The following is a 24,532-nucleotide window of genomic DNA, read 5'->3' on the forward strand; positions in this document are numbered from 1 at the left end:
CACCAGGAGGCGATGCTCTGCCCATTTGCGGCGTTGCTCTGCTGCAACCAGAGCCATTCTAGTGCCTGAGGCAGAGGCCATAGAGCCATCCTCAGTGCCCGGGCCAACTTTGCTCCAATGGAGCCTCGGCTGCGGGAGGGGAAGAGAGAGACAGAGAGGAAGGAGAGGGGGAGGGGTAGAGAAGCAGACGGGCACTTCTCCTATGTGCCCTGGCTGGGAATCGAACTTGGGGCTTCCACACGCCGGGCCGACGCTCTACTGCTGAGCTAACTGGCCAGGGCTACTTAGTTTTTAATAGTTCTCCCATTCAGCTGTAAATGAATGTGGGCAAGACCCGTTTCTCTGTTCCCATTGGGGTTTCCAGGTCCTAGTGGTGTACTTGTACCTGGCAGAGTAGGAACTTGAAGAGGATTTCTCGAATGACTATATGACTTTGTAATAAGTATTCTCATAACTAAAGTATGGGAGAACAGTGTAGAAACAGTTTTGTGTTAAGTGAAATTAATGATTATATTTTTCTAAATTTTTGAAAAGTTTAAATTTCCTGTATTTTACAGAAGTGTTTGAATGGATCATGTTCACCACAAGCCATGTTATTGGCCTGAGCCTTTCTGGTCTTTCTTTAAGCTGCTTTGAGATTGCTCTTACATGCTTCTATCTTTGCATTTTCTATTACTCTTGAGTGTGAATCTCCATGGCACCTCTGTCTTAGGAAGCCCGTTCCCAGGAAGCAGCCCAACAGTGAATGTCTGTTTTCTAGCATAACATCATGGATTTACGGTTTGGACTTTTATTTCCTTTTTTTTCTTTTTTGGTAATAAAATAAGGGAAAAAATTGTTTTTGCAGAGAATCAATTTCAAACAAGTTACTTCTTACAGCCAGAGCTCACTCCTTCCCAGCTGGCCTTCAGAGATCTCCTGTGGGACACCAAGACAGGCACTGTAAGTACAGCCCCTGAGTTATGGCTTTTCTTGATTGTATCAGGGTTCCAAGTATGCCAACAACATGTACATTGATTAATGCGTTATGGAAAACAAAGAAATGGTTTCTGTGTGGTGACTTTGAAACCCTCAGTGAATGACATAGCTAAGACAAAACTTAGCTTTGTTATTGTGACTTTATCTCATTGCTCTTCTCCCATTGCTACAAAGGAAACAGTGCTGCGTATCAATCTTAGTCATTCTTTGCCTCACACATATGAAAAGGGAATGATAAAAATACTTCCCATATAGGGTTATTGTGAGAATTACATTATGTCTGAGGGGCTAAGGACAGTGCCAGGCTCAGGATGATAACTCAGGAAATGTTAGCTGTTACCATTACTGTTGTTGTTAGTAGTAATATTTTAATTAAGAAGGAATGGCCTGACCTGTGGTGGCGCAGTGGATAAAGCGTCGACCTGGAAATGCTGAGGTCGTCGGTTCAAAACCCTGGGCTTGCCTGCTCAAGGCACATATGGAGTTGATGCTTCCAGCTCCTCCCCCCCTTCTCTCTCTCTGTCTCTCCCTCTCCTCTCTAAAATGAATAAATAAAAAATTAAAAAAAAAAGAAGGAATGAACACTTTCTGATTATAGTTTTTGGGGACAGCTTAAGTAAATTATTCCTGTATCCCTAGTATTGAAGTAGGAAACACTCTGGACATGATTCTTTTCCCCAGCCATTTAGCAGATCTACCCACATGGGGGCACATCACTCTCCTTCCTGTTTGCCTTCTTCTCTCTCCCCCTCCTCTGCCAGAGCCGCAAGGGAAGAATACAGGACCCAGTGTGGTCAGGTTTTATGTTGAGGGGTGGCACATAATTTTAGTGCCCTTTACCCTCTCAACCCAAGCATTACCTGGAACCTTCTTCATATTAAATACCTTTTATTTAAAGCCAATGAAGATATTGTATATATTTGGTCTGTTTAGTATGCTAGTACTGAAATAAATGACATTTAACTTTATGAACTTGTACCCAGAGAATAAAACAGCTCTCATTTCTTAAACTGAAAATTTGATAAGCTTTTAGATGCCATCTTAGTTTTTCAATGATGTAAGCATTTAAATGGTAGTACCCATTACCATAAAGAAGAATGTTAAGAATTAAAGATGTTCTTAAATTAGAAACCAGAATTCCAACTTGTTTATTGACATTCTGAACTATACCTATGAAGCAGAACTGAATAATTTCATCCAATGGTAAGTGCATTCTCTTTATCCAAACATCTATATAAGAAGCCGAGGAACAGTGCAGTTAAGTTCTTGGATAAACTAGATGGATATTATGAATGCTGGTGATGATTGTCTATATATACCCACATTGTGGAGGAATGGCTGTGTGAACAAACCTTACGTATGGGATTCCATGGTCAGGTCATACATTTTGTCCGATTAAACTGACTTTTTTTTATCACAATTTTAAAGCATTTATATCAAAATATAAATATTTTAAATGTAAATATTTATTTAAAATGTACCTGAACTTGGGGTTGTAAACACACTACAGTGTCCAGTGTGTTTTAGAATAGTGCACTTGAAACCTGTATAATTTTGTTAACTAGTGTCACCCAATAAATTCAATAAAAGGGAAAAAAGTAAAGAAGTACCTAAAAAATTTACCTAAGTTTTTTTTGTGATAGAGACAGAGAGAGGGACAGATAGTGACAGACAGGAAGGGAGAGAGATAAGAAGCATCAGTTCTTCGTTGCAGCTCCTTAGTTGTTCATTGATTGCTTTCTCATATGTGCCTTGACCCAGGGGCTACAGTAGAGCGAGTGATCCAAGCCAGCGACCTTGGGTTCAAGTTAGTGATCTTGGTCTCAAGCCAGCGACCTTGGGTTCAAGCTAGTGATCTTGGTCTCAAGCCAGTGACCTTGGGCTTCAAGTCAGCAACCTTTAGGCTCAAGCCAGTGACCATGGGGTCATGTCTATGATCCCAAACTCAAGCCAGTGGCCACACGCTCAAGCCAGATGAGCCCACGCTCAAGGTGGCGACCTCGGGGTTTCAAGCCTGGGTCCTCTGTGTCCCAGTCCAATGTTCTATCCCCTGCATCACAATCTGGTCAGGCTATCTAAAGTTTTGAATTAAATTAATCATACTATTGACACTTCTTTTGTGGGTATATATTTGTGTGTAAAATTTTCCCTTTTATTCCATTTACATTTTCACATGTATTCATAAACAATGCTTTGAAAGTTAATTTACCTTGTTAGCCACAAAAATAAACTTTTTTTCTAACTAATTTCTGTCTCAGATTAGGTCAAGACCGACTCGTGTTTCATTGATTCTGACCCTCTGGAGCTGTAAAATGATTCCTGTTCCAGGAGTGAGCATCCAGGTTCTTAGCCGACATATACGCCTCTGCCTGTTTGATGGTAATAAGGTGAGTTTACTGAAAAACACCTTGGTTTATGCCAGAATGGAAACATTTTGTTAAAGTCGCATGTCAAACATGTACTTGCAGGGATCTGTTTGTCTCTGTTATTTTCATAGCCTTTTTCTTTATATATATACAGGTATATATGTGTATGTGTATATACATGTAAAATATTATATGGTAGAGTACAAACCATATGGGTTTTGACAACATAGGCTTAACTCTCTTGGAGTTGCTAGAGATGTGATTTAGGCTTATATATCACAATGAAATCTTCTGAGCCTTAGATTTTCACCTACAAAAAAGGTATGGATGCCTGTCTTCTAGTATTGTATATAGCTCATGTCGTCAGTACACAGAGTTGCAGTTCTGACATATATATATCCCTATATAGCCAACACCCCACTCAAGATGTGGGGCATTCCCCTCCCCATACAAAGTTACCTTGTGTCCTTTTCCATTTGACTCTTCCCTGATTTTTAAGAGAACCAAGCAAAGAAATTTTTTTTGAGAGAGAGAGAAAGAAAGAGACACACAGGAAGAGACAGACAGGGTGAGAAGCATCAACTCATAACTGCTTCACTTTAGTGCACATTGACTGCTTCCAAGAAAGGGTGAGAGAGTGAGCAGCATCAGCTTGTAGTTGCTTTCACTTTAGTTGTTTATTGATTGCTCTTTGTATGTGCCTTGGCCAGGGCTGAACCAGTGTTCCCTTGCTAAAGGTAATGACCTTGGGCTTTTCATGCCAGTGACCTTTGGGCTCAAGCTGGTAAACTTGGGATTGTGTGGACAATTTCCCCACTCAAGTTAGTGATCCTGCACTGATGAGCTGGCACTCAGTGCCATCAACCTCAGAGTTTCACACCAGTGACTTCAGCATTCCAGCTTTATCCACTGTGCCACCACCAGTCAGGCTCAGGCAAAGAATTTGAATGACTCCTAAAATATTAATATGATTTGTTTGTGAGATAACAGTTTAAGCAGTGCTTAGGTGGAAAATTATAGCTTTAATTGCATATATTAATGGACAAGAAAAAAGATTTAAAATTGGTGATCTAAGCTACCATCTCAAGAGGCTGGAAAAGGAAGAGTGAGTTAAACTGGAAGAAAGCAGAATGGAGGAAATAATAATGATAAGAGTAGAAACTAGTGAACTAAAACAGATGAACAAAAAAGAAAATCAGAAAAGGCAAAAGTTTATTCTTTGAAAAGATTAGTAGAAATTAGAGATGCCACCTAGTAAGATTGATCAAACAATTTTTAAAAAAGAAAGAAAGAAAACAAATGATCAATATCTGACATGAAAATGGAACCTCACTACAGATCCTGCAGACTTAAAAGGGCAACAAGGGGATATTGTAACCATCTTTATGCTGATTAGTTTGACAGTGTATCTAAATAAATTCCTTGAAAACCACAATTGACTGAAGCTGACATAAGAAAAAATAGAAAATTAAATAACCTTTACTAAAGAAATTGAAACTGTAATTAAAAATCTTCCAACAAAAAAAAACCATAGGCCCAGATGGCTTCACTGGTGAATTCCTCCAGATATTTAAGGAAGAAATAATAACAACAGTAGACAAATTCTTCCAAAGATGAGGAGAAAATGTTTCCCACTCATTTTATAAGGCCAGGAAACACATGATGCCAAAATATAACAAGACATTATTATACAAGAAAATAATTAAGAGAGATATCCCTCTTTATTATCAAAACTAAAATCCTAAACAAAATATTAGCAAATTGAATATTAATTGGGAGTATTGAATTTAAATTCCAGGAATTCAAATGTACACACCTGTGTAACCGACATTTACTATTTCAGTATAGATCATTGTAATTTGCCATTTTAACAGAACTAAAGAAGAAAAATTGTGTGGTTTTCTCAGTAGATGTAGAAAAATACATTTGACTAATTTCAAAACTCATTCACCTGAGAATACTTCTAACTCATGACCTGAGAAAAGAGCCGTCCTTTCTTCTGAACTGGGGGTAAATACATGAACTTGTGTCTCAGGGACCTCCCTCCCCTCCACACTCTGCACAGTACCTACCACTGCCTGAAATGAGCCAGCAGATGTCGTCAGTGACCAAGACAAGAGGAGTTAGTTGCCTTTTCTCGGATCTGGTTTGATAATTTTCACTATATCTCTCCCTGTTCATACATGAGAACATAAAACAAAGATTAGAATTTTATTCTGTATAATAGGTGTTATTTTACATAAAAATAATAAAATTTATGAAACTATTCAACTTTCCAAATTAAGAAGTTATATAGAACAAATACTGATGCTGTTTTTTTAATTGAATTTTATTGGAGTGACAGTGGTTAACATAATTATACGGGTTTCAGTTATCCAATTCTACAACACATCTTTGTACGCTGTATTGTGTTTACCACCCCCCATCATGTCTTTGTCCTTCACCATTTATCCCCCCTACAAATAACGATGTGATTGACTTAAGAGTGCTTCTTTAATAAATCCATGCCTGGTTACAAATAAAACGCATTTTGTAAAACTAATTAATGAGACACTGCTTGCTTCTAATAATGGCTGAGTAAGCTTTTCTTGGAATAACTTGCCCCGTGGTGACAACTGTCAATTCTGGGTGGTAAACAAAAAGCAACTGTCTGAAGGCACCGGAAGTGTCTAAAAGCCATCAGATTCTAGAGGAGAGTCAGAACATGTTAGCCTGCTGAGGGTTTTTTTCTGTATTTCCTCTCTGTTCCAGCCTCAGCCTGTTGTTCTGTGAACATATTGTCTCAATCCCTTCCAAGTTGTCTGCAGTGCTGTGAGTGGATCTCTGTGTGCGTGCCAGTGGTGTCAGGGTGCACACACTCACCACAGTCTAGTGTCACCGTCCCAGTTTGTCAGAGAAACTTCACCTCCCTTTGTTATTGTTACCCTCTCTCCTTAATGCTGTAATCTGAATTATTTCCTTTCCATATACTGAGTACCTCATCACACGGTATTATAATCTTTGCTTCAACAATCAAGCATAATTGAGAAACCTCAAGAGAAAATCTGCTGTGTTCGCCCTTATCTTTATGCTCCCCGTTGTCCATTTTCCCTCCCTGATGTCCAGAGATTCCTTCTTTTATCAAGTCCTTCCTGTTTGAAGAATGTCCTTTTCCCCACCTTTCCAGGTAGGCCTGCTGGCTGCAGACTCTCAGTTTTCTTTATCTAAGAATGTCTCTGTTTCCCCCTCAGTCCTGAGGGATGTTTTCACCAGAGATGGAATTCTGGGTTGGCGATTCTTTTCTCTGGCACTTGACAAACATCTTGTCACTTTCTTCTGGCTTCTGTGGTTTCTAGTGAGAATTCACTATCATTAGAATTGTTTCCCCATCAATCAAGCTGAGGTTTCTCTCTCACTGTCTTTGAGATATTTGTGTTTAGTTTTCAGAGGTTTGTGATGTATCTCAGCATACGTTTCTTGTGTTTATCTTCTTTGGGGTTTGTTCAACTTCTCAAAGTTGTAGTTTATGTCTTTTGCCAGATTTGGGGATTTTTCAGCCATTATTTTCTCTCATACTTTTCTTTTTATTAAGTGAGAGACAGGGAGGCAGAGACATCTGTCTGCATGCACCCTGACCAGGATCCACCCAGCAAGCCCCCACCTGGTGAGGCTCTGCCTGCCTGGGCCACTGCTCCATTTCTTGGCAACCAAGTTATTTTAGTGCCTGAGATGAGGCCATGGAGCCATCCTCAGTGCCCGGGGCCAACTTTGCTTGAACCATTTGAACCATTCTGAGCCATGACTGCAAGAGGAAAAGAGAGAGATGGGGGGGATGGGTCTTCTCTAATACTTTTCAACTTCAAACTCTCCCCTTCTCTGGGAACTTAGAATACATGAATTGCAGATCATGTTAAACACCAGGTAATAATCAGAGGGAGTTTGTACTCCAGGAAGCCCAGTGGAGAATACATATTATTTTAGGGAGAGTTTAAATAAATTCATATATGTTAGGTATTGAGGGAAATGGGGACTTTCTTTATGTGGATACCCACTCAACTGCCCCCACAAAACTCTCCTAGGGACTTCAGGGTAATGCATTGAATTTAAATAAGATGACATGTTTGGAATAATTTCTGATTGCTTTTAAAGCTGTTTTAGAAGTGCTATACTAAAATATTTTCATCAAAAATAAAAATTGTTACCCATTCCTTTGGAAGATGTCAATTTTACATGTAACTTTACAGACAGTGAACTCTTCTAAGTCTTCTTTACAGTTTTAGGTCTTTTGGTGTTTCATTGTTTTATGTTTATTGTGGGACTGACTTCTGCAGTGGCATTTATAAGAGGCAAATTGCAGAAGGAATAGCGATTAGGAGCCTGGAGATGAAGAAGATGGAGCTGTGTATCTGAGCTGTTAGCTTTGTCTGACTGAGGGGGCAGGGTCATGGACCACACATGAATTGTTTTTATGGGTCACATTTCTTAAAAGGTCATTTGTACCTGAAATTTCCCTCATTTTCCTGGTACACCTAGTTCAGAGATTATGTATTTTACTTAACATAATTTATTACTAGTGCAAGGATTTGAGTCTGATTTCATTTTATCTGTCCCTTTTTGGGTTTGTTTTTTTTTACAGTTAAGTCCTGCCACATTTGTTTTTTGTTAATCATTTCAAAAGTTATGTATGTTTTTGATGTGAAAAGAAAACAAATGACAGAATTACACAGAGTAAGAAGGGAAAGATCCCCTCTCAGGTCCACACGGCCTAGCCATGTCACTATTTACCATTTGGGACGTGGAAGTTTGTTGATGCCTCAGAGAGCTTTCTATGTGGTTTCAAATAGGAAAATCTCCTTTCAGGTTCTGAGCAACATACATTCAGTCAGAGCCGCATGGCAACCGAAAAAACCCAAAACATGGACCTTTTCTCCCCAGGTAAGTCATCGGCTAAGTGAAAGGAATAAAACAGGAACTTCTTTTACCTGTTAAGTGAGACCCAATTAGTTTCTAAGGTGAGGCTGTCCAAGTGTATTTCTGAAATGGCATGATTATGTTTAGCACAGAATGTATGCAGTCAGATGGGCACAGGAAGGTTTTGTAGATGAGAAATTAACCTTGAAGGATGGGTGGAACTTTACAGGCAGGAAAGCAGGATGCAGTTGTCCTGGGAGAGGGAATGGAGTGAGCAAAAGGGAGGGGGATGGGAAATGCCCAATGCACACCTCAGGAAAGTTGACCAATGGGTGTATAGTCTTCAAGTTTTGTCAGTTTATGGAGAACTATAATTACTATAAATATCTTATATATGCAAATGATTTTTGTCACACCTCTGGGGACCGAGGTATAGTACTAGTTTTTCTTAGCCTCTCTAAGGAAAGGGTGAGTAACGGTAAAATTAAAATTTTAAATCTCAGGTTATTAGTATAGATGAGTCCAGTCCATCTGCTTTTTGTTTCCTTTAAAACACCTTTACTATGGTGCAAAGGCATAAACCTTTTACAGGTGGGTGCAGCACAAACCTCCTCCCAGTTTTTATTTTTATTAGTAACTTTAGTTTTCTTATTTTCTCAGGTTACTGGTACCTTGCCATGCTTGCTTGATGGTGACTGCTTCATCCGGTCCAGTTCTTCATCTCCAGATCTTGGAATATTATTTGAGCTTGGAATTTCTTATATTCGCAATGTATGTCAGTGAAAGATAAAGCTTTCTAATGTATCCGTTAAAAGAGAAGCTTTTTTTTACAGCCTGTATTTACAAGTAAAATAATTGATGTTTTTGTGTGTAATAGAATTTTAATCATTGAGGAGTGGAAAAGGCACTGATTTTAATTTTATATAGAGAGCTGCTTCTTCAGTAGCATTTAACATTTAAGTGCAGAAGATGTTCAACATCATTAATCACCAGGGAAATGCAAATCATAACTACAAAATATCACCTCAAACTCTTAGAATGACTATATCAAAAAGACAAGAAGTAACAAGTGTTGGCGAGGATGTGGAGAAAAGGGAACCCTCATGAAATGTTGGTGGGATTGTAAATTGGTACAGCCACCATGGAAAATAGTATGGAGGTTCCTCAACAAATTTAAAATAGAACTACAATACAACCCTGCAGTTTCACTTCTGGATATTTACTCCAAAGAAATCCAGAGCACTAATATGAAAAGATACATGTATTGCTATGTTTATTGCAGTGTTATTTATCATAGCCAAGATATGGAAGAAATGTAAGTATGTAAGTGTTCACTAATATACAATTGGATGAGGGTGATGTACCATATATATATATGTATGTATATATATATGTAATGAATATATATATAGTGGAATATATATATATAATGGAATATATATCAATATTTATAATGGAATATTATTCAGGCATAAAAAAGAATGAAATCTTGACATTTATAACAACATAGATGGTCCTTGAGGGCCTTATGCTGAGTGAAATAAGTCAGATAGAGAAAGGCAAATACTATATGATTTCACTTATATGTGGAATCTAAAAAAAACAAGTTCACAGACATAGAGAGCAGATTAGTGGTTGCCAGGGGTGGCAGGTAAGAAGGTGAAAATGAAAAAGAATTATGACACATTATTGAGCAACATCAGAAAAGCCTATTACTGTCTAGTGATTTGTGGGGAAAAAAAACCTTCTTTCAAAGAAGCAAAACAACCTTGAATTTGGTATACGCTGCCTATCAAACAGTAGTAAGAGAGCCGTATCTCAAATTCTAAAGGTTGCCTGGCAAATAGTATTCAATTTGTACCTAGATGAAGGACACCACAATCCATCAGCTATTACTGATAATCCTAAATACGGTGAAAAGCTTAGAAGGTGAAACAAAACAAAACAATCTATTTCCATTACAGAGATTTTCCGGAGGCCCCACTTAGAAATTTTCATCTGTATCTCAATAGCTAGTAGGACCTATGGCCGCCTGAGCCAAAAAGAAATCTGAAGGGGAAGGAAGAGCTGAACATACTGCTCTTTCCTCCTTGGAAAAAAAAAAAAAGAAAGTGAGGTTCTCATAGTAGTGAAGAAAAGGGGAAAAATATTTGGCAGGAAAAATAAATAGATATGTATTTGTTTACATTTATAGCTTAAGTGAACTCTGGTGCTATTTATTTATTCATTTATTCATTCATTCATTCATTCATTCATTCATTCATTCATTCATTCTTTTTCCAAGTGAGAGGAGGGGATATAGAGAGACAAACTCCTGCATGTGCCCTGATCGGGATCCACCCGGCAACCCCTGTCTGGGGCAGATACTCTGCCCATCTGGGGCCATGCTTGTAACCGAGCTATTTTTAGCACCTGAGGCACAGGCTCCATGGAGCCATCCTTAGTGCCCAGGGCCAATGTGCTCAAACCAACTGATCCATGGCTGCAAGAGGAGAAGAGAGAGAGAGAGAGAAAGAGAGAGAGAGAGAAGGGGGAGGGGTAGAGAAGCAGATAGTTGCTTCTCCTGTGTGCCCTGACTGGGAATTAAATCCAGGCCATCCACATGTCAGGCCGATGCTCTACCACTGAGCAAACTGGCCACCGCCCCAGTGCTTTTAAAGAATTCAGCTCTGCAAAGAATGGGACTTTGCAGAAAGTAGCAGAAGATGTTTGGTGCTATTCCAGCACAGCAGTTTCCCTCTGTCCTAGAGAGTCAGAGGGCACTTAACCTTGTGAATGTGGGTTGTAATTAAGGGACCTGGCAGAGTGTTGAGTTTTTAAAGGAAACACTAGAAACTTGTATTAACTTGACATCATATAAACTATTGAACCTGTGGGTTTGGGTTTGTGATAGGAATTGTATGTCTCCATGATCTAATAGCTTGCAAAGTGTAATACAGCTGTTCACAAAAACTAGGGGGTACTTTATCGCTTCATATTCATTTTGAAATATCCCCTAATTTTTGTGAGTAGTATATATGTATTCCTCAAGGTAACCCAGAGAGCCCAGTGCTCTTACACTGGTGATATTACACTATGCTTTCATTTCTTGAAGGCAGATTGTTGTATGGGTAGGACAGGAGAGGAGCAGGTCTCCCAGGTGGTCCCCACTGGCCTCTGACAGTTGACCGTAGGGCAGAGTTCTGAGCAGAGAGACCCCTGAACGATTTAACTAGCTCATTTATCTGTCAGAGAGGCAGGCTTCATGACCTCCTGTGCTCTTGATGTGATTTGAGCTCATTCCATCACGTGTCACTGAAGAGACTCAAGCACCAGCTACCACAGCTGGTGGGGCCTGAGAATGTTCAAGAGCAACTGAACATGACGGGGTTTGTGCATATTCCTGTGGTCTGTGAGTACAAGGGACCCTGCTGCACTTCACTTTACGTTTTTATGGAGAGTGTTTAGTCTAAAGTGTTACTAGTGTTATTCCTTTAGAAAGACCTGGTCTGTGCTTCTAAATTGGACTGCTTTAGGCATTGCTCATCTGCTTTTTTTTTTTTTATTTCCTAGTCAACCGGTGAAAGAGGAGAATTAAGTTGTGGCTGGGTGTTTCTTAAACTCTTTGATGCCAGTGGAGTTCCTATTCCTGCAAAGTAAGTCGGCTTTCTGTTCCTTCCAAATGGGTAATTTTGTAGAAATTTATGTTTTAGAATCTAGATACCTCAGGTTTTCAGTTCTATTAACACTTCAGTAATTTGTGGGGAAAGGGCTTTTTTTTTTTTTTTTTTTCCTTTGCACCCTTCCGAAGCTGGAAACGGGGAGAGACAGCCAGACAGACTCCCGCATGCGCCCGACCGGGATCCACCCGGCACGCCCACCAGGGGGCAACGCTCTGCCCACCAGGGGGCGATGCTCTGCCGCTCCAGGCCAGCCGCGACCAGAGCCACTCCATCGCCTGGGGCAGAGGCTGAGGAGCCATCCCCAGCGCCCGGGCCATCTTTTGCTCCAATGGAGCCCCGCTGCGGGAGGGGAAGAGAGAGACAGAGAGGAAGGAGAGGGGGAGGGGTGGAGAAACAGATGGGTGCTTCACCTGTGTGCCCTGGCTGGGAATCGAACCCGGGACCCCTTGCACGCCAGGCCGACGCTCCACCACTGAGCCAACCGGCCAGGGCCGGGAAAGGGCTTTTAATGTTGATTTTATGTTCCTTTAGGTAGCCTGTGAAAACAGCAGGTTCAGTCTCATCCTGGGGAGGGAGAAGTGGCATAGAAAAGGATTCTGAGAGGTTTGCACCAGCTGTCTGCTGAAAATGTCCTTCAGTAATTTCCTGTGGGAGTAGCAATGTTCACAGTGCTGAACAGAGCCAAGCCCCTCTGTGACTCTGCCTTTCGTCTGTGGCTGCTGCATTGATACTATCCTGGCAGCCACTGGAAGCAACTTTATTTATTTATTTAACTTTCTTGGCATTCATATGCATTTTACTTTTTAAAAAAAAATTTATTGGTATGACATGGTTCGCCAGACCTACTGGTTTCAAGTGTACAGCTCAATATAACACCATCTTCATACCGCATTGTGCACCCTCCACCCCAAACAAAATCTCTTTCCACCCTCATTTCTCACCCCCTTTGCCCATCTCCCCCACATCTCTCCCACTTTTCCTCTAGCTGTTGCCGCTCTGTTCTCTGTATCTATGATTTTTGGCTAATCCCTTTACCTTCTTTCATTCAATTCCCTCTTCCCCTTCACTCTGACTGCTGCCCATCTGTTCCCTGTGACCCTGCCTCTGTTTCTATTTTTTTCTTCAGTTTATTGTGTTCATTAGATTCCACATATGAGTGGGATCATATGGTACTTGTCTTTCTCTGCCTGTCCTATTTCACTTAGCATAATAGTTTCCAGGTCCATCCATGCTGTTGCAAAGGTAAAATTTTCTTCTTTTTTATGGCCACATAGTATTCCATTGTGTAAATGTACCACAGATTTATTATCCACTCATCCACTGATAGACAGTTAGGCTATTCCCAGATCTTGGCTATTGTAAATAATGCTACAGTGAACATAGGGGTGTATATCTTCTTTTGAATTAGTATTTCAGGGTTCTTAGGATATATGCCCAGAAGTGGGATAGTTGGGTCAAAAAATTCATTTTAATTTTTTTAGAAAACTCTACTGTTTTCCACAGTGGTTGCACAAGTCTGCATTCCCACCAGCAGTGCAGAAGAGTCCCCTTTTCTTCACACCCTCGCCAGCCCTTGTTTGTTGATTTCTTAATGCAAGCTGTTCTGGCAGGTATAAGGTGATATCTCATTGTGGTTTTAATTTACATTTCTCTGATGATTACTGATGTTGAGCATTTTTTCATCTGCCTATTGGCCATCTGTATGTCCTCTTTGGAGAATTGTCTGTTCAGGTCCTTTGCCCATTCCCTCACCCCTTTTTTTTACTGAGAAGTAGGGAGGCAAAAACAAACTCCACATGTGCCCTGATCTGGATCCACCCTGCAAACCCACTAGGGGGAAATGCTCTGCCCATCTGGGGCATTGCTCTGTTGCTGCACAAATGAGCTCTTCTTAGCACCTGAGGCAGAGGCCATAGAGCCATCCTCAGCGCCAGGGGCCAACTCACTCCACTTGAGCCATGGCTATAGGAGGAGAAGAGAGAGAATGGAGAAAAAGAAAGAGAAGCAAAAGGAAAAGGGTGGAGAAGCAGATGGGCACTTCTCCTGTGTACCCTGGCCAGAATCGAACCTGGGACATCCACATGCCAGGCTGACACTCTACCATTGAATGAACCTGCCAGGGCCTAGTATTTTCAATATATACATAACAGAAGGTTAGTATCCCTAATATAAAAAGAGCCCTCAAAAATTGAGAAGACAAACTAAATTTTAAAGTGGGCACACACAGAGAAATTAAGCCTGGGATATAAACAAGAAATTCACAGTGATCCAGATGGGCAGTCAGGAGGAGGAGGATGGAGATCCAAGCTCTGCATAAAATCAAGGCTCTGTCCTGCTGTCTGCATAGCTGTAACTCTCCAAGCCACAGAGACTGTAGAATTTTAGAGTGGGAATTATAATAGTTTCTAACCCCAAAGGTTTAATTCAGGTAATGCTCTTGTTCCACCCCCGTTGACACCAAGGGTGGACAGGAGCTCTTACCACAGGACAGAGGTGAAAGTCCTGACTCTACTTGTCCTGATGTCACTCAGCAGAAGGGGGCAGGGCACTTTATTACCCTCATTGCCTCCTGATAGATATAGAAGCCTAGGCTTCTTATGATTTTGGGGGGGAGTTGTTAATGTTCACAGTTTTAGTGGTATTCAGTAGGAGGGAAAGGTGTGTCTATTCAATCTTTCCTAAGGCAAAGTCACAGCTGTTTTTTCACTGAGGTAGAGTCCTGTGCATTGATACAGAGACATTTCCAATATATATTATTATATGCAAAAAGCAAGTAGCAGAATAGTATGTATACTGTGACTCCACTGTGAAAACTTATGCTGTGTGCACATGTGGGTGGGTTTGTGTGAGGCTGCCCCGAGGACCAGGGGAGGAGAGCTGGTGCAGTTGGATTCAAGAGGCCTTCTTTACCGTCTGCTTTCTACACTTGGGCAGTTTTCAGCTTTGAGAGAAAACATGTTCAGTTTGAGATTTACTGTTGTATGTACTTGTTTGCATTTGTATAGAAAAAAGATAAGGCAAGGGACTCCAACTAGAGGGGAGAGGTTGGGAGGTAGTTTTCATTTTTTACTTATTTCTATGCCATTCAAAAATTTTTACAACAATCTACATGTTACTTTTATATTCTAAAAATAAAAAGTCATAATGGCTTTATTCCAAATGATGATTCAAAACATTTTTAAAATACCTTTTAAATGACAAATCATTAGAGGCAAGTACTTTAATGACATCAAGAATCTTTCTCGTTTTAATGTAGAAAAATGTATTTCTACAATTCATAGTTCAGAAAGAAACGCACTTTACTGAGATGATGTCCTACAGAAGGATCAACTTTCTTTCTCATTCAAAAGTGACACATAAATAAAATAAAATGTCTATGAAGGTGTCTGTCTAAAAAATAATTAACTAGTGCCTCCAGTGTGTCAGAATGGCCACCACAGGTCGCAGGCACAGCACACCCTTCTTTTGTAGGACGTACGAGCTGTTCCTGAGCGGCGGCACCCCTTATGAGAGAGGTGTTGAAGTGGACCCTTCAGGATCCAGAAGAGGTACAGTTTCTCCTCTCCTTAGAGCTCATGCGAACAGAAGAGGCATCAGAGAAGATAGCTATATCCTAACATGTTAGTAGTAAATTCACATTGAAAACATGTCATTCTGTATTAAAATCTCCATCATTCTAAACGAGGGCTTGTTTTCTTGGGGGCACACGTGAGACTTCACTGTAGGTAATGAGGAAGTGTGAGGAGGCTGCATCTGCTCCTTCTCAGGAACACTCAGCTAAATTCATAAACGGGCTAATTCTGAGATTGTCACTAGTCAAAGGGTGTGGACATTTGAACTTGTCCTCCAGAAACTGAGCACCTTCTAAGATGCTCACTGAGCAGGCGCTGTACTGGACAATGGGAATGGAGAGCCAGACAGGTAGGTGTGGTCCTTGCCTTGTGCAGCTCAGAGCCTGATGAGTGGAAACTCCACCTTCACTCCTTAGACCTCTTCTTCCTCCTTTCCAACCCAGGACACTGCTGATGCCCCAGCAATGCCAGTCCCCTCTTCTTGGGACAGGAAGGAGTTTGGGATCTGGGGTGCAGGTGGTTCCACCTAAAGTCAGACATGCTTTTCAAACTCTTCTTTTTTCCTTTGTAATTCTGCAACAATGCAGCTGTCAGGGATAGGCTCTGGTCCTGAAAATACTTTGTTGTTTTATAACAAAATACTTTTTTTTTGTTAAAATTAAAACACTTTGTTTCGTTATACACACTGTTTCAAACTCTTAAAGTTTTGACATTTGTTAATTCTTTTAAGCACCTGGGAGTGTTTTCCATCAGATGATAACGATGAGGAGGCGGCCGCAGCTTCTAGTAAAACTGAGGTTTTTGAACAGAAGATCAAGAGACATACTGAGGTTTGTGTGGCTTTCCCCTGTCTGGGAGCTTGGGTCACTCAGCATGTGACCGTCTCTGCTTTCAGAGTCTCCTCCTGCTTGGTCATCTTTTGTCGGTTATTTTTTCCTCATTAAGTTGTCTGCTAAAGATCAGTAGGGAAATGGAATTTTAATAAAGTTCAAATGAGCTTACTCTTTTACTTACCAGTTAGCAAGGATAGATTTGGTCAGAAATAGTGTAAAAAACTTCTGACTAAGCAGGCTTACCAATCCCTGAGCCTGTCTTCAGAGGACTTTTTTAAATGTTAAGTTTGTTGAGGTATACTTTAGCTTACTCTTTTTAGTTTATAGTTCTTTAGTTTTGACAATGTATACAGTCGTGTAACTGTCACCCCAGTCACGATAGAGAAGGCGTCCATCACTCTAAACAGTTATCTCTGCCACTCTGTCTTTGTCCACAGGGCCCCAGCCTCGCCCATCACTCTACTTTCTTTCTGAACAGTTCTGCCTTTTCCAGACTATCTCATACATCGAGTGTGTAGCCTTGTGAGTCTGGCTTTCACTCCGTGTAACACTTTGGAGATTCATCTTTGCCAATACATGTGTTAGTAGTTTTTTCTTTTTTGTTCTAAATAGTACGGGTACACCTTGGGGATACTGCAGGCTCTGATCCAGACCACTGCAATAAAACACATATAACAATGAAGCAAGTCACAAGAATTTTTTATTTCCCAGTGTATATAAAAGTTGTGTTTACACTATACTATATTAAGTGAAAAAAAAAAACAATATACATACCTTAATTTAAAAATTCTAACCATTGGTCCTAGCTGGGTGGCTCAGTAGAGCATTGTCCCAGTGCACCAAGGTTGAGGATTCAATCCCCAGTCAGGACACATATAAGACGAGTGACTGCACAGCTAAATGGAACAACTAAGTATAACGAGTTGATCTCTCTCTTCTCTCTGTGTCTCTCAAATCAAGGGTTTTTTTTTTAAAGATTTTATTTATTGATTTTACAGAGAGTGGATAGCAGAGCAAGAAGTATCAGCTCATAGTTGCTTCACTTTAGTTGTCCATTGCGTGCTTATTGTGTGTGCCTTGACCTGGCAAGCCCAGGGTTTTGAACTGGCGACCTCAGTGCTCAAGGTTGATGCTCCATCTACTGCACCACCACAGGCCAGGCTAATAGAAAATTTTTACAAATGCTAACCATTGTTTGAGCCTATTGTAAAAATGGCCAATAGACTTTCTCAATGCAGGGTTGTCACAAACGTTCAATTTGTAAAAGATTCAGTATCAGCAAGATACAATAAAGTGAGGTGCACCTGTATTCCACTGGCTGGATGTGCCATAGTGTGTCTGTCAGTAGCTAGTTGATGGACATCTGGGTTGTTTCTAAGCTTCTACAATTATGGATAAATATGCTCTAAATATTTGTGTACATGTTTTTTTGTATGTACAGCTAGTGCTCGACTTACGACCACGATTGGTTCCGACAGACTTGTCGCAACACTATTTGGTCGTAAGTTGAGTAGGCTATATGTACAGTACTGTGAAATGATGTTATAAAAATCATTAAGTCAGCCTGACCAGGTGGTGGCGCAGTGGATAGAGTGTCGGACTGGGATGCAGAAGGACCCAGGTTTGAGACCCCGAGGTCACCAAGTTTTTTGTTTTTGTTTTTTGATTTTTTTTTTACAGGGACAGAGAGAGATTCAGAGAGAGGGATAGACAGGGACAGACAGACAGGAATGGAGAGAGATGAGAAGCATCAATCATCAGTTTTTCGTTGTGACACCTTAGTTGTTCATTGATTGCTTTCTCATATGTGCCTTGACTGCTGGCCTTCTGCAGACTGAGTAACCCCTTGCTCAAGCCAGCGACCTTGGGTCCAAGCTGATGAGCTTTTGTTCAAGCCAGATGAGCCCACATTCAAGCTGGCAACATCGGGGTCTCAAACCTGGGTCCTTCTGCATCCCAGTCCGATGCTCTATCCACTGCCCACTGCCTGGTCTCTATCCCTCTCTCTGACTCTCTCTCTGTCCCTGTAAAAAAAAAAATCATTAAGTCATATTTTATCATAACTTTGTTTCATTATTGTTATATATCATAATTTTCTTTGTTCATTTTATGCCATTTGTATCATCTCTACACCATTTTGTTTCTTATTTTTACATTCATCAGTTTTAAGTAAAACACTGCACTACCAGTACAACTGGTTTAATATTTGCAAATACAATTTCCTCTTGGTAGACATCTTGGGAGGGGTTTGATGAAAAATATCCAAGACACAAAACACAAATTGCTGTACTGAGTCTGGGATAACTCAGTTGAAATGGTGCACACGGAGATGGTAGTGCTGCCGGAAGCTGGTCCACACTGTCGTACGCCCAGCTGGGCAATGCTTGCACTGCCAGATGCAGAGCAGTCGTGGCTAGTGATTGTGGTCGTAAAGTTGAATGGTAGCAAGTTGCATAGGTTGTAAGTTGATCAATATTTGTAGACATGTGTTTTTATTTTTTGTGGGTATAGATAACCGGGAATGGAGTTGCTGAGGCATCTGGTATTTGTTTACTTAATAAGTAGCAGCCAAATTGTTTTCCAAAACAATTACACCATTTTACATTCTCACCAGCAGTATATGAGAGCATTCCAGCTACCCCATATTCTTGACAACACTTGATATTCTCAGTTTGTTTTTTGTTTGTTTTTGTTTTTTTACAGAGACAGAGAGAGAGTCAGAGAGAGGGATAGATAGGGGCAGACAGACAGGAATGGAGAGAGATGAGAAGCATCAATCATCAGTTTTTCGTTGCAACACCTTAGTTGTTCATTGATAGTTTTTTTTTTTCTTGGCCATTTTAATAAGTGAGCAGTGCTATCTCGTGATTTTTTATTTGCATTTTCTTCAGGGAACTTTTTATACTAGTCAAATCCAGGTCTGTCAGTTGCTAACTCAAGAACCTCTTGGAGGCCCTGGCTGGTTGGCTCAGTAGTAGAGTGTTGGCTTTGTGTGTGGAAGTCCCAGGTTCAATTTCCAGTCAGGACACACAGGAAAAGCGCCCATCTGCTTTTCCATCCCTCTCCCTTTCCCTTCTCTCTTTCTCTCTCTTTACCTCCTGCATCTAAGGCTCCATTGGAGTGAGTTGGTCCCCGGTGCTGAGGACAGCTCCATGGCTTCACCTCAAGCTAAAACAGCTCAGTTGCCAAGCAACAGAGGAGTGGCTCCAGAAGGGCAGAGCATTGCCCAGTAGGGGGCTTGCCAGTGGATCCCCGTTAGGGTACTTGCAGGAGTCTGTCTCTGCCTCCCCACCTCTCACTTAAAAAAAAAGAAGAATCTGTATACGTCTGTATATGTCTGTTAGTCACAGTTGGTCTACTGTGTTGTTCCAGCCCTCTATATCCTTATTAATCTTCTGCCTGGTTGTTTGTCTCTTATTGAAAGTGGGGTATTTAAGTATCCTTCAGAATAGATCTGTTTCTCTCTTTAACTTGTTAATGCTTCATATATTTAGGAGTTCTAATATTTGGTGTATATCTATTTATAATTGTATCTTCTTGGTGAATTGACCCTTTTTGCATTTTATAATATCTTTTTCTCTTGTAATAGATTTTTGGCTTAAGGACTATTTTGTCTAATATTATTATTAGCCACCCCTGCTCACTTTTGTTTACTATTTGCACAGAATATCTTTTTTCAAAAAAAAAGTTGTGCATATACACACACACACACACACACACACACTATGGAATACTACTCAGCCATAATAAATGATGACATCGGATCATTTACAATAACATGGATGGACCTTGATAACATTATACAGAGTGAAATAAGTAAATCAGAAATAACTAAGAACTATATGAATCCATACATAGGTGGGACATAAAAATGAGACTCAGAGACATGGACAGGAGTGTGATGGTAAGGGGGGGAGGAGAGAGAGGCAGTGGGGGGAGGGGAGGGGCAGAAAGAAAAATAGATAGAAGGTTACGGGAGACAATCTGACTTTGGGTGAGGGTTATGCAACATAATCAAATGTCAAAATAATCTGCAGATATTTTTTCTGAACACATGTACCCTGATTTATCAATGTCACTGCATTAAAATTAATAAATTTTTTTAAAAAAGAAAAAAAAACAAAAAAATATATTTTTTCATCCTTTTAGATCTAGTTGCTTGTCGGTAGCACAGAGTTGGATCCTGTTATCTAGTCTTCCAATCTATGCCTTTGATTGGGGGGGTTTAATCCATTAACATTTAAGGTAATTATTAACAGGGAAGGACTATTGCCATTTTGTTATTGATTTTCTGTATGTCTCATTGATATTTTGTTCCTCACTTCCTCCCTACTGTCTTCCTTTGTGTTTGACTTTTTGTTGTTACACACCTATTCCCTTCCATTTCCTTTTGTGTACATTCTATAGGTTTTTTTCTGTGTGGTTACTATGGGAATTACATATAACACCCTAAAGTTATAACAATCTATTATAAACTGATAGTAACTTCAATGTTGAAATTTACTTTGTTTTTCAGTCCTTGTTGTGTATCAAGCATTGCATTAAACACCCACATTTAACCTCATTTTAATCCTTTTATTAACCTTCTAAATGCAGGTATTACTCTCTGCATAAATGAGGAAATCAAAATACAGGAAGCATAATTAATCAACCCTAAGTGTCAGAGCTAGGAAGTAACAAAGTCAGAATTCAGTCCAGGTCTGCCACACCCTCCCATTTCCACCCAGCACTGTGAACAGTCTCAACCTCCGTTTCCTCTGCATTCATCACATCAGATGGGGTGGCCCCATGGCTTAGTTAAAATTTGTAGCTGACTAATCTCTTTATTTCCAAAGCACGTAATTCATGAGTTTGTTTTTTAACTTGGCTTTTGACATGGGTGTATAGCTAAAATGGGAACAGGAACAGCAGCACCGAGTGGAGGCTAGAACATGTACACATAAAAATGTAAGTTATTTGATAATTAATGTGGCCAACTCGGAGTGGGAATTTTCCTTATCATTGTCACAATTTTTCCAACAATGAAACAAAACAGAACAGTTCATTAAAGTAATAAATACACATACTAGCCTGACCAGGTGGTGGCGCAGTGGATAAAGCGTCGGACTGGGATGCAGAGGACCCAGGTTCGAGACTCCGAGGTCGCCAGCTTGAGCGCGGGCTCATCTGGTTTGAGCAAAAGCCCACCAGCTTGAACCCAAGGTCACTGGCTCCAGCAAGGGACTACTCGGTCTGCTGAAGGCCCGCCCGTGGTCAGGGCACATATGAGAAAGCAATCAATGAACAACTAAGGTGTTGCAATGCGCAATGAAAAACTAATGATTGATGCTTCTCATCTCTCTCCGTTCCTGTCTATCTGTCCCTGTCTATCCCTCTCTCTGACTCACTCTCTGTCTCTGTAAAAAATAAAAATAAATTAAAAAATAAAAATAAAATAAATAAATACACATACTAAAAATACATTGTAGGTGGAGTATAGGAGATTGTTTGATAAATACAATTTTTTCTTCTTTAATAGTCTGCTGCCAGAAACATTCATTGGAAGTATGTGCTACGTACATTTGTTGATACTTTATCGCCAGATTCTTGGAGACGTACTCCTGAAAGACAGGACTAACACACAGAGTGCTGGTAAGGGGTCTTAGCAATTTCCTTTTGCACAGTGACGCCTCATGCTTTGAGTGAATGTCTTCTGCTTCTGATAGTGACATTTGAAATAAGAATTTTAAAGTAGCCTCTAAGTCAGTTAGTTACTATGGATGATGTAAAGCATTGTTCTCAGTGTGCATCCTGTGTGAGTGCTATGTGTATTTAATTCTTTACAATAGATGCATTTTTATATTTCTAGTTCTGGAGATTTTGAGATCTTAAAACTCAGATATAATCATATTTTTCTTTACAGTCTATGAATAACCTATTTTTACCATGTGTTTGATATATTTGCATCATCCTTCTGGGAAGAGACTGAAATCACCCAAAACAACTGGTTCTAAATGCACAAAAGTTTATAAATATCAGTGGATTAGTTAACTCTTTGAGTAGTATAAACATTCATGTACGTCTTCATGCCTCCTGACCATCCAGAGTAAAAAGATTTTATTTTAAAAATGTGTAAGGCAATGTTAAAAAAAAAGGCAAATGTATATTATTCTTGTCTCCATAAATTGGTTATCAAACAAACATGATTTTAAGTTAATAAAATTGGAACTGGAACTAATTTCATGTTTTGAAAAAAAACCCACTCTCGGGTGTCAACGAGCATGAAAAAAAAACCTCACTACTCAAAGGGTAAAACTGGGGAATCCAGGTAAGAGGTATTCAGGAGTTCTGTGTACTATTTTTATTCTTGTGACATTTTTTCCAAGTAAAATGTTAAAAAAAATCATTTAAAAAAATTTTAATGTTGTCACACGTGATTGAATTTGCAAAGATGGAAAGCACGTGTTATAAGGATTACCTGAAAAGAAAGTTTAACTTCATTGGACATTCTTTGAATTCAGCAAATCAGTAAGCAGATGTGCATTGAGTGCCTACTGTGTGCCAGGCCCTGGGAGACAGGTGCCATCATCCCCACCCTGGTGGAGCCCCAGACCTTACACGCAAAATTACATGAGCAATCCTTTTCAGCTTTTAAAAGAAGTGTTCTGAAGGAAAATACACAATGAAAGCGCACAGTGGGAAGTCTGAATTAATGTATAGGGTGAGGAAGCCTTCTCTGGGCAAGTAATATTAAGGTAAGACCTGAGGGAGGAGTCAGAGAAATGGAGCAGGGTGGGGGATGCTTCTTTCTGGAGAGACCAGCATATCTGAAGACACGAGGTAAGAAAGCATGGGTGTGCTGGAGGGATTGAGATCGAAAGCCGGCAGTGTGGCTAGAGCGAGGGAGTGAGGGGAGCCTGTGGTGCTGGAGCACTCGTGGACAAGGAGAGTTCACGGCTAGACAGGGGTCCTCTGCCAGAGAGACAGGATCATTTCCAAAGTATTCTTCCTTCTATGCTTTCTTGCAGAAGTCTTTCAGGTGCCATTTCTTATTGTGTAATACAATACCCTCCTGCACAGTATGTAGGCATGTAGCCCAAATCCTCAACTCCCGATTCCTTCCAGTTTCACCCAGCACCATCCCTTGACCCCCAGACACCAGGGTTCTTCCCTAAGCGCTGGTGGACAGAGGTCTGGCACTCCCTGACTCCTCTTCCCGGATGGTCATAGGATGGGAAGTGAGGCTGGGAAAGAACACAATTGCCTAGTCGACTCTGTTCACAGCCACTTTGCTCCCACCCTAAAAGCTCTGTCTACTTGGTGCTAGGCTCATTCCAGAACCTTCTTGGACATGGGTGTAGAGGAGGGTGGAGATTGAGGGGTCAGCTTTGAGTTCCTAGAGATAAGTGTTAAAATGTGTTGTCACAAATCTTGTGACACGGTGATTCTAATCTGATTATTTTATGTCTATTGCAGTAAAATGTGTTGGATAAAGTTTGTGTCAAATCTTTTTTGGTCTTTGTATCTCAGAGTTAATCAGCAATCCCGTCCTGGCCACCTTCCCCAAGCTCTTGGCACAGCCTGATGTGATGGACGCGCTCAGGGTAGGTAGCACCATGTTGGGAATCTGGTGGGTTCTGGAAGCAGTTGCACACACATTAGTGAGTTCTGACACTTGCTCTAGGGTTTTGTTTTTTTCCCCTATCTGGATGACATCTCCCAATCTGTGTCCATTTCCTAGCTACCTTCCTTTCTTAGCATGACTGTTACTTTCCCAGGCTGCCCAGGACCCAATTTCAGCTGGAGTGCATGCAGCATACGCTGTTGCAGTCTCTTACCTGTTGTTTGTTCCTTGACTTAAGTGGTCCAGTAATTGTGGCCTAAGAGTAATAGTCCAAAGTGGTTTGTTAGGTAAATGGGAGAGTCAGGGCACCATTACCATTTTTAATTTTTTTATTTTACTTTTTTTTTTTTTTTTAGCGACAGAGACAGACAGACACACACACACACAGGAAGGGAGAGAGAAAGAAGCATCAACTCATAGTTGCATCACTTTAGTTGTTCATTGATTGCTTTCTCGTGTGTGCCTTGATGGGGGGGGGCTCCAGCTGAGCCAGTGACCCCTTGCTCAAACCAGTGACCTTGGGCTTTAAGCCAGCAACCTTTGGGCTCAAGCCAGCAACCATGGGGTCATGTCTTTGATTCCATGCTCAAGCCAGCAACCCTGTTCTCAAGCTGGTGAGCCTGTGCTT

At 40.6% G+C, this 24,532-nt stretch overlaps 1 protein-coding gene across 4 annotated transcripts in view; it reads left to right on the forward strand.

Moving 5' to 3' along the window:
* NPHP1 (nephrocystin 1) overlaps positions 1-24,532 on the forward strand; it is a 57,113-nt gene that overhangs the window by 23,256 nt on the left and 9,325 nt on the right. For all 4 annotated transcript variants that reach the window (XM_066267835.1, XM_066267836.1, XM_066267837.1 and 1 more), the window contains 9 exons: positions 848-942; positions 3,237-3,365; positions 8,184-8,258; positions 8,895-9,005; positions 11,787-11,869; positions 15,368-15,444; positions 16,199-16,298; positions 21,820-21,932; positions 23,811-23,884. In XM_066267835.1, coding sequence (XP_066123932.1) covers positions 848-942; positions 3,237-3,365; positions 8,184-8,258; positions 8,895-9,005; positions 11,787-11,869; positions 15,368-15,444; positions 16,199-16,298; positions 21,820-21,932; positions 23,811-23,884 — 857 coding nt within the window. The remainder of the gene's footprint in view (positions 1-847; positions 943-3,236; positions 3,366-8,183; positions 8,259-8,894; positions 9,006-11,786; positions 11,870-15,367; positions 15,445-16,198; positions 16,299-21,819; positions 21,933-23,810; positions 23,885-24,532) is intronic.

This window comes from Saccopteryx bilineata, chromosome 3, assembly GCF_036850765.1.
Source record: "Saccopteryx bilineata isolate mSacBil1 chromosome 3, mSacBil1_pri_phased_curated, whole genome shotgun sequence".
In the NCBI taxonomy this organism is placed as follows: domain Eukaryota; kingdom Metazoa; phylum Chordata; class Mammalia; order Chiroptera; family Emballonuridae; genus Saccopteryx; species Saccopteryx bilineata.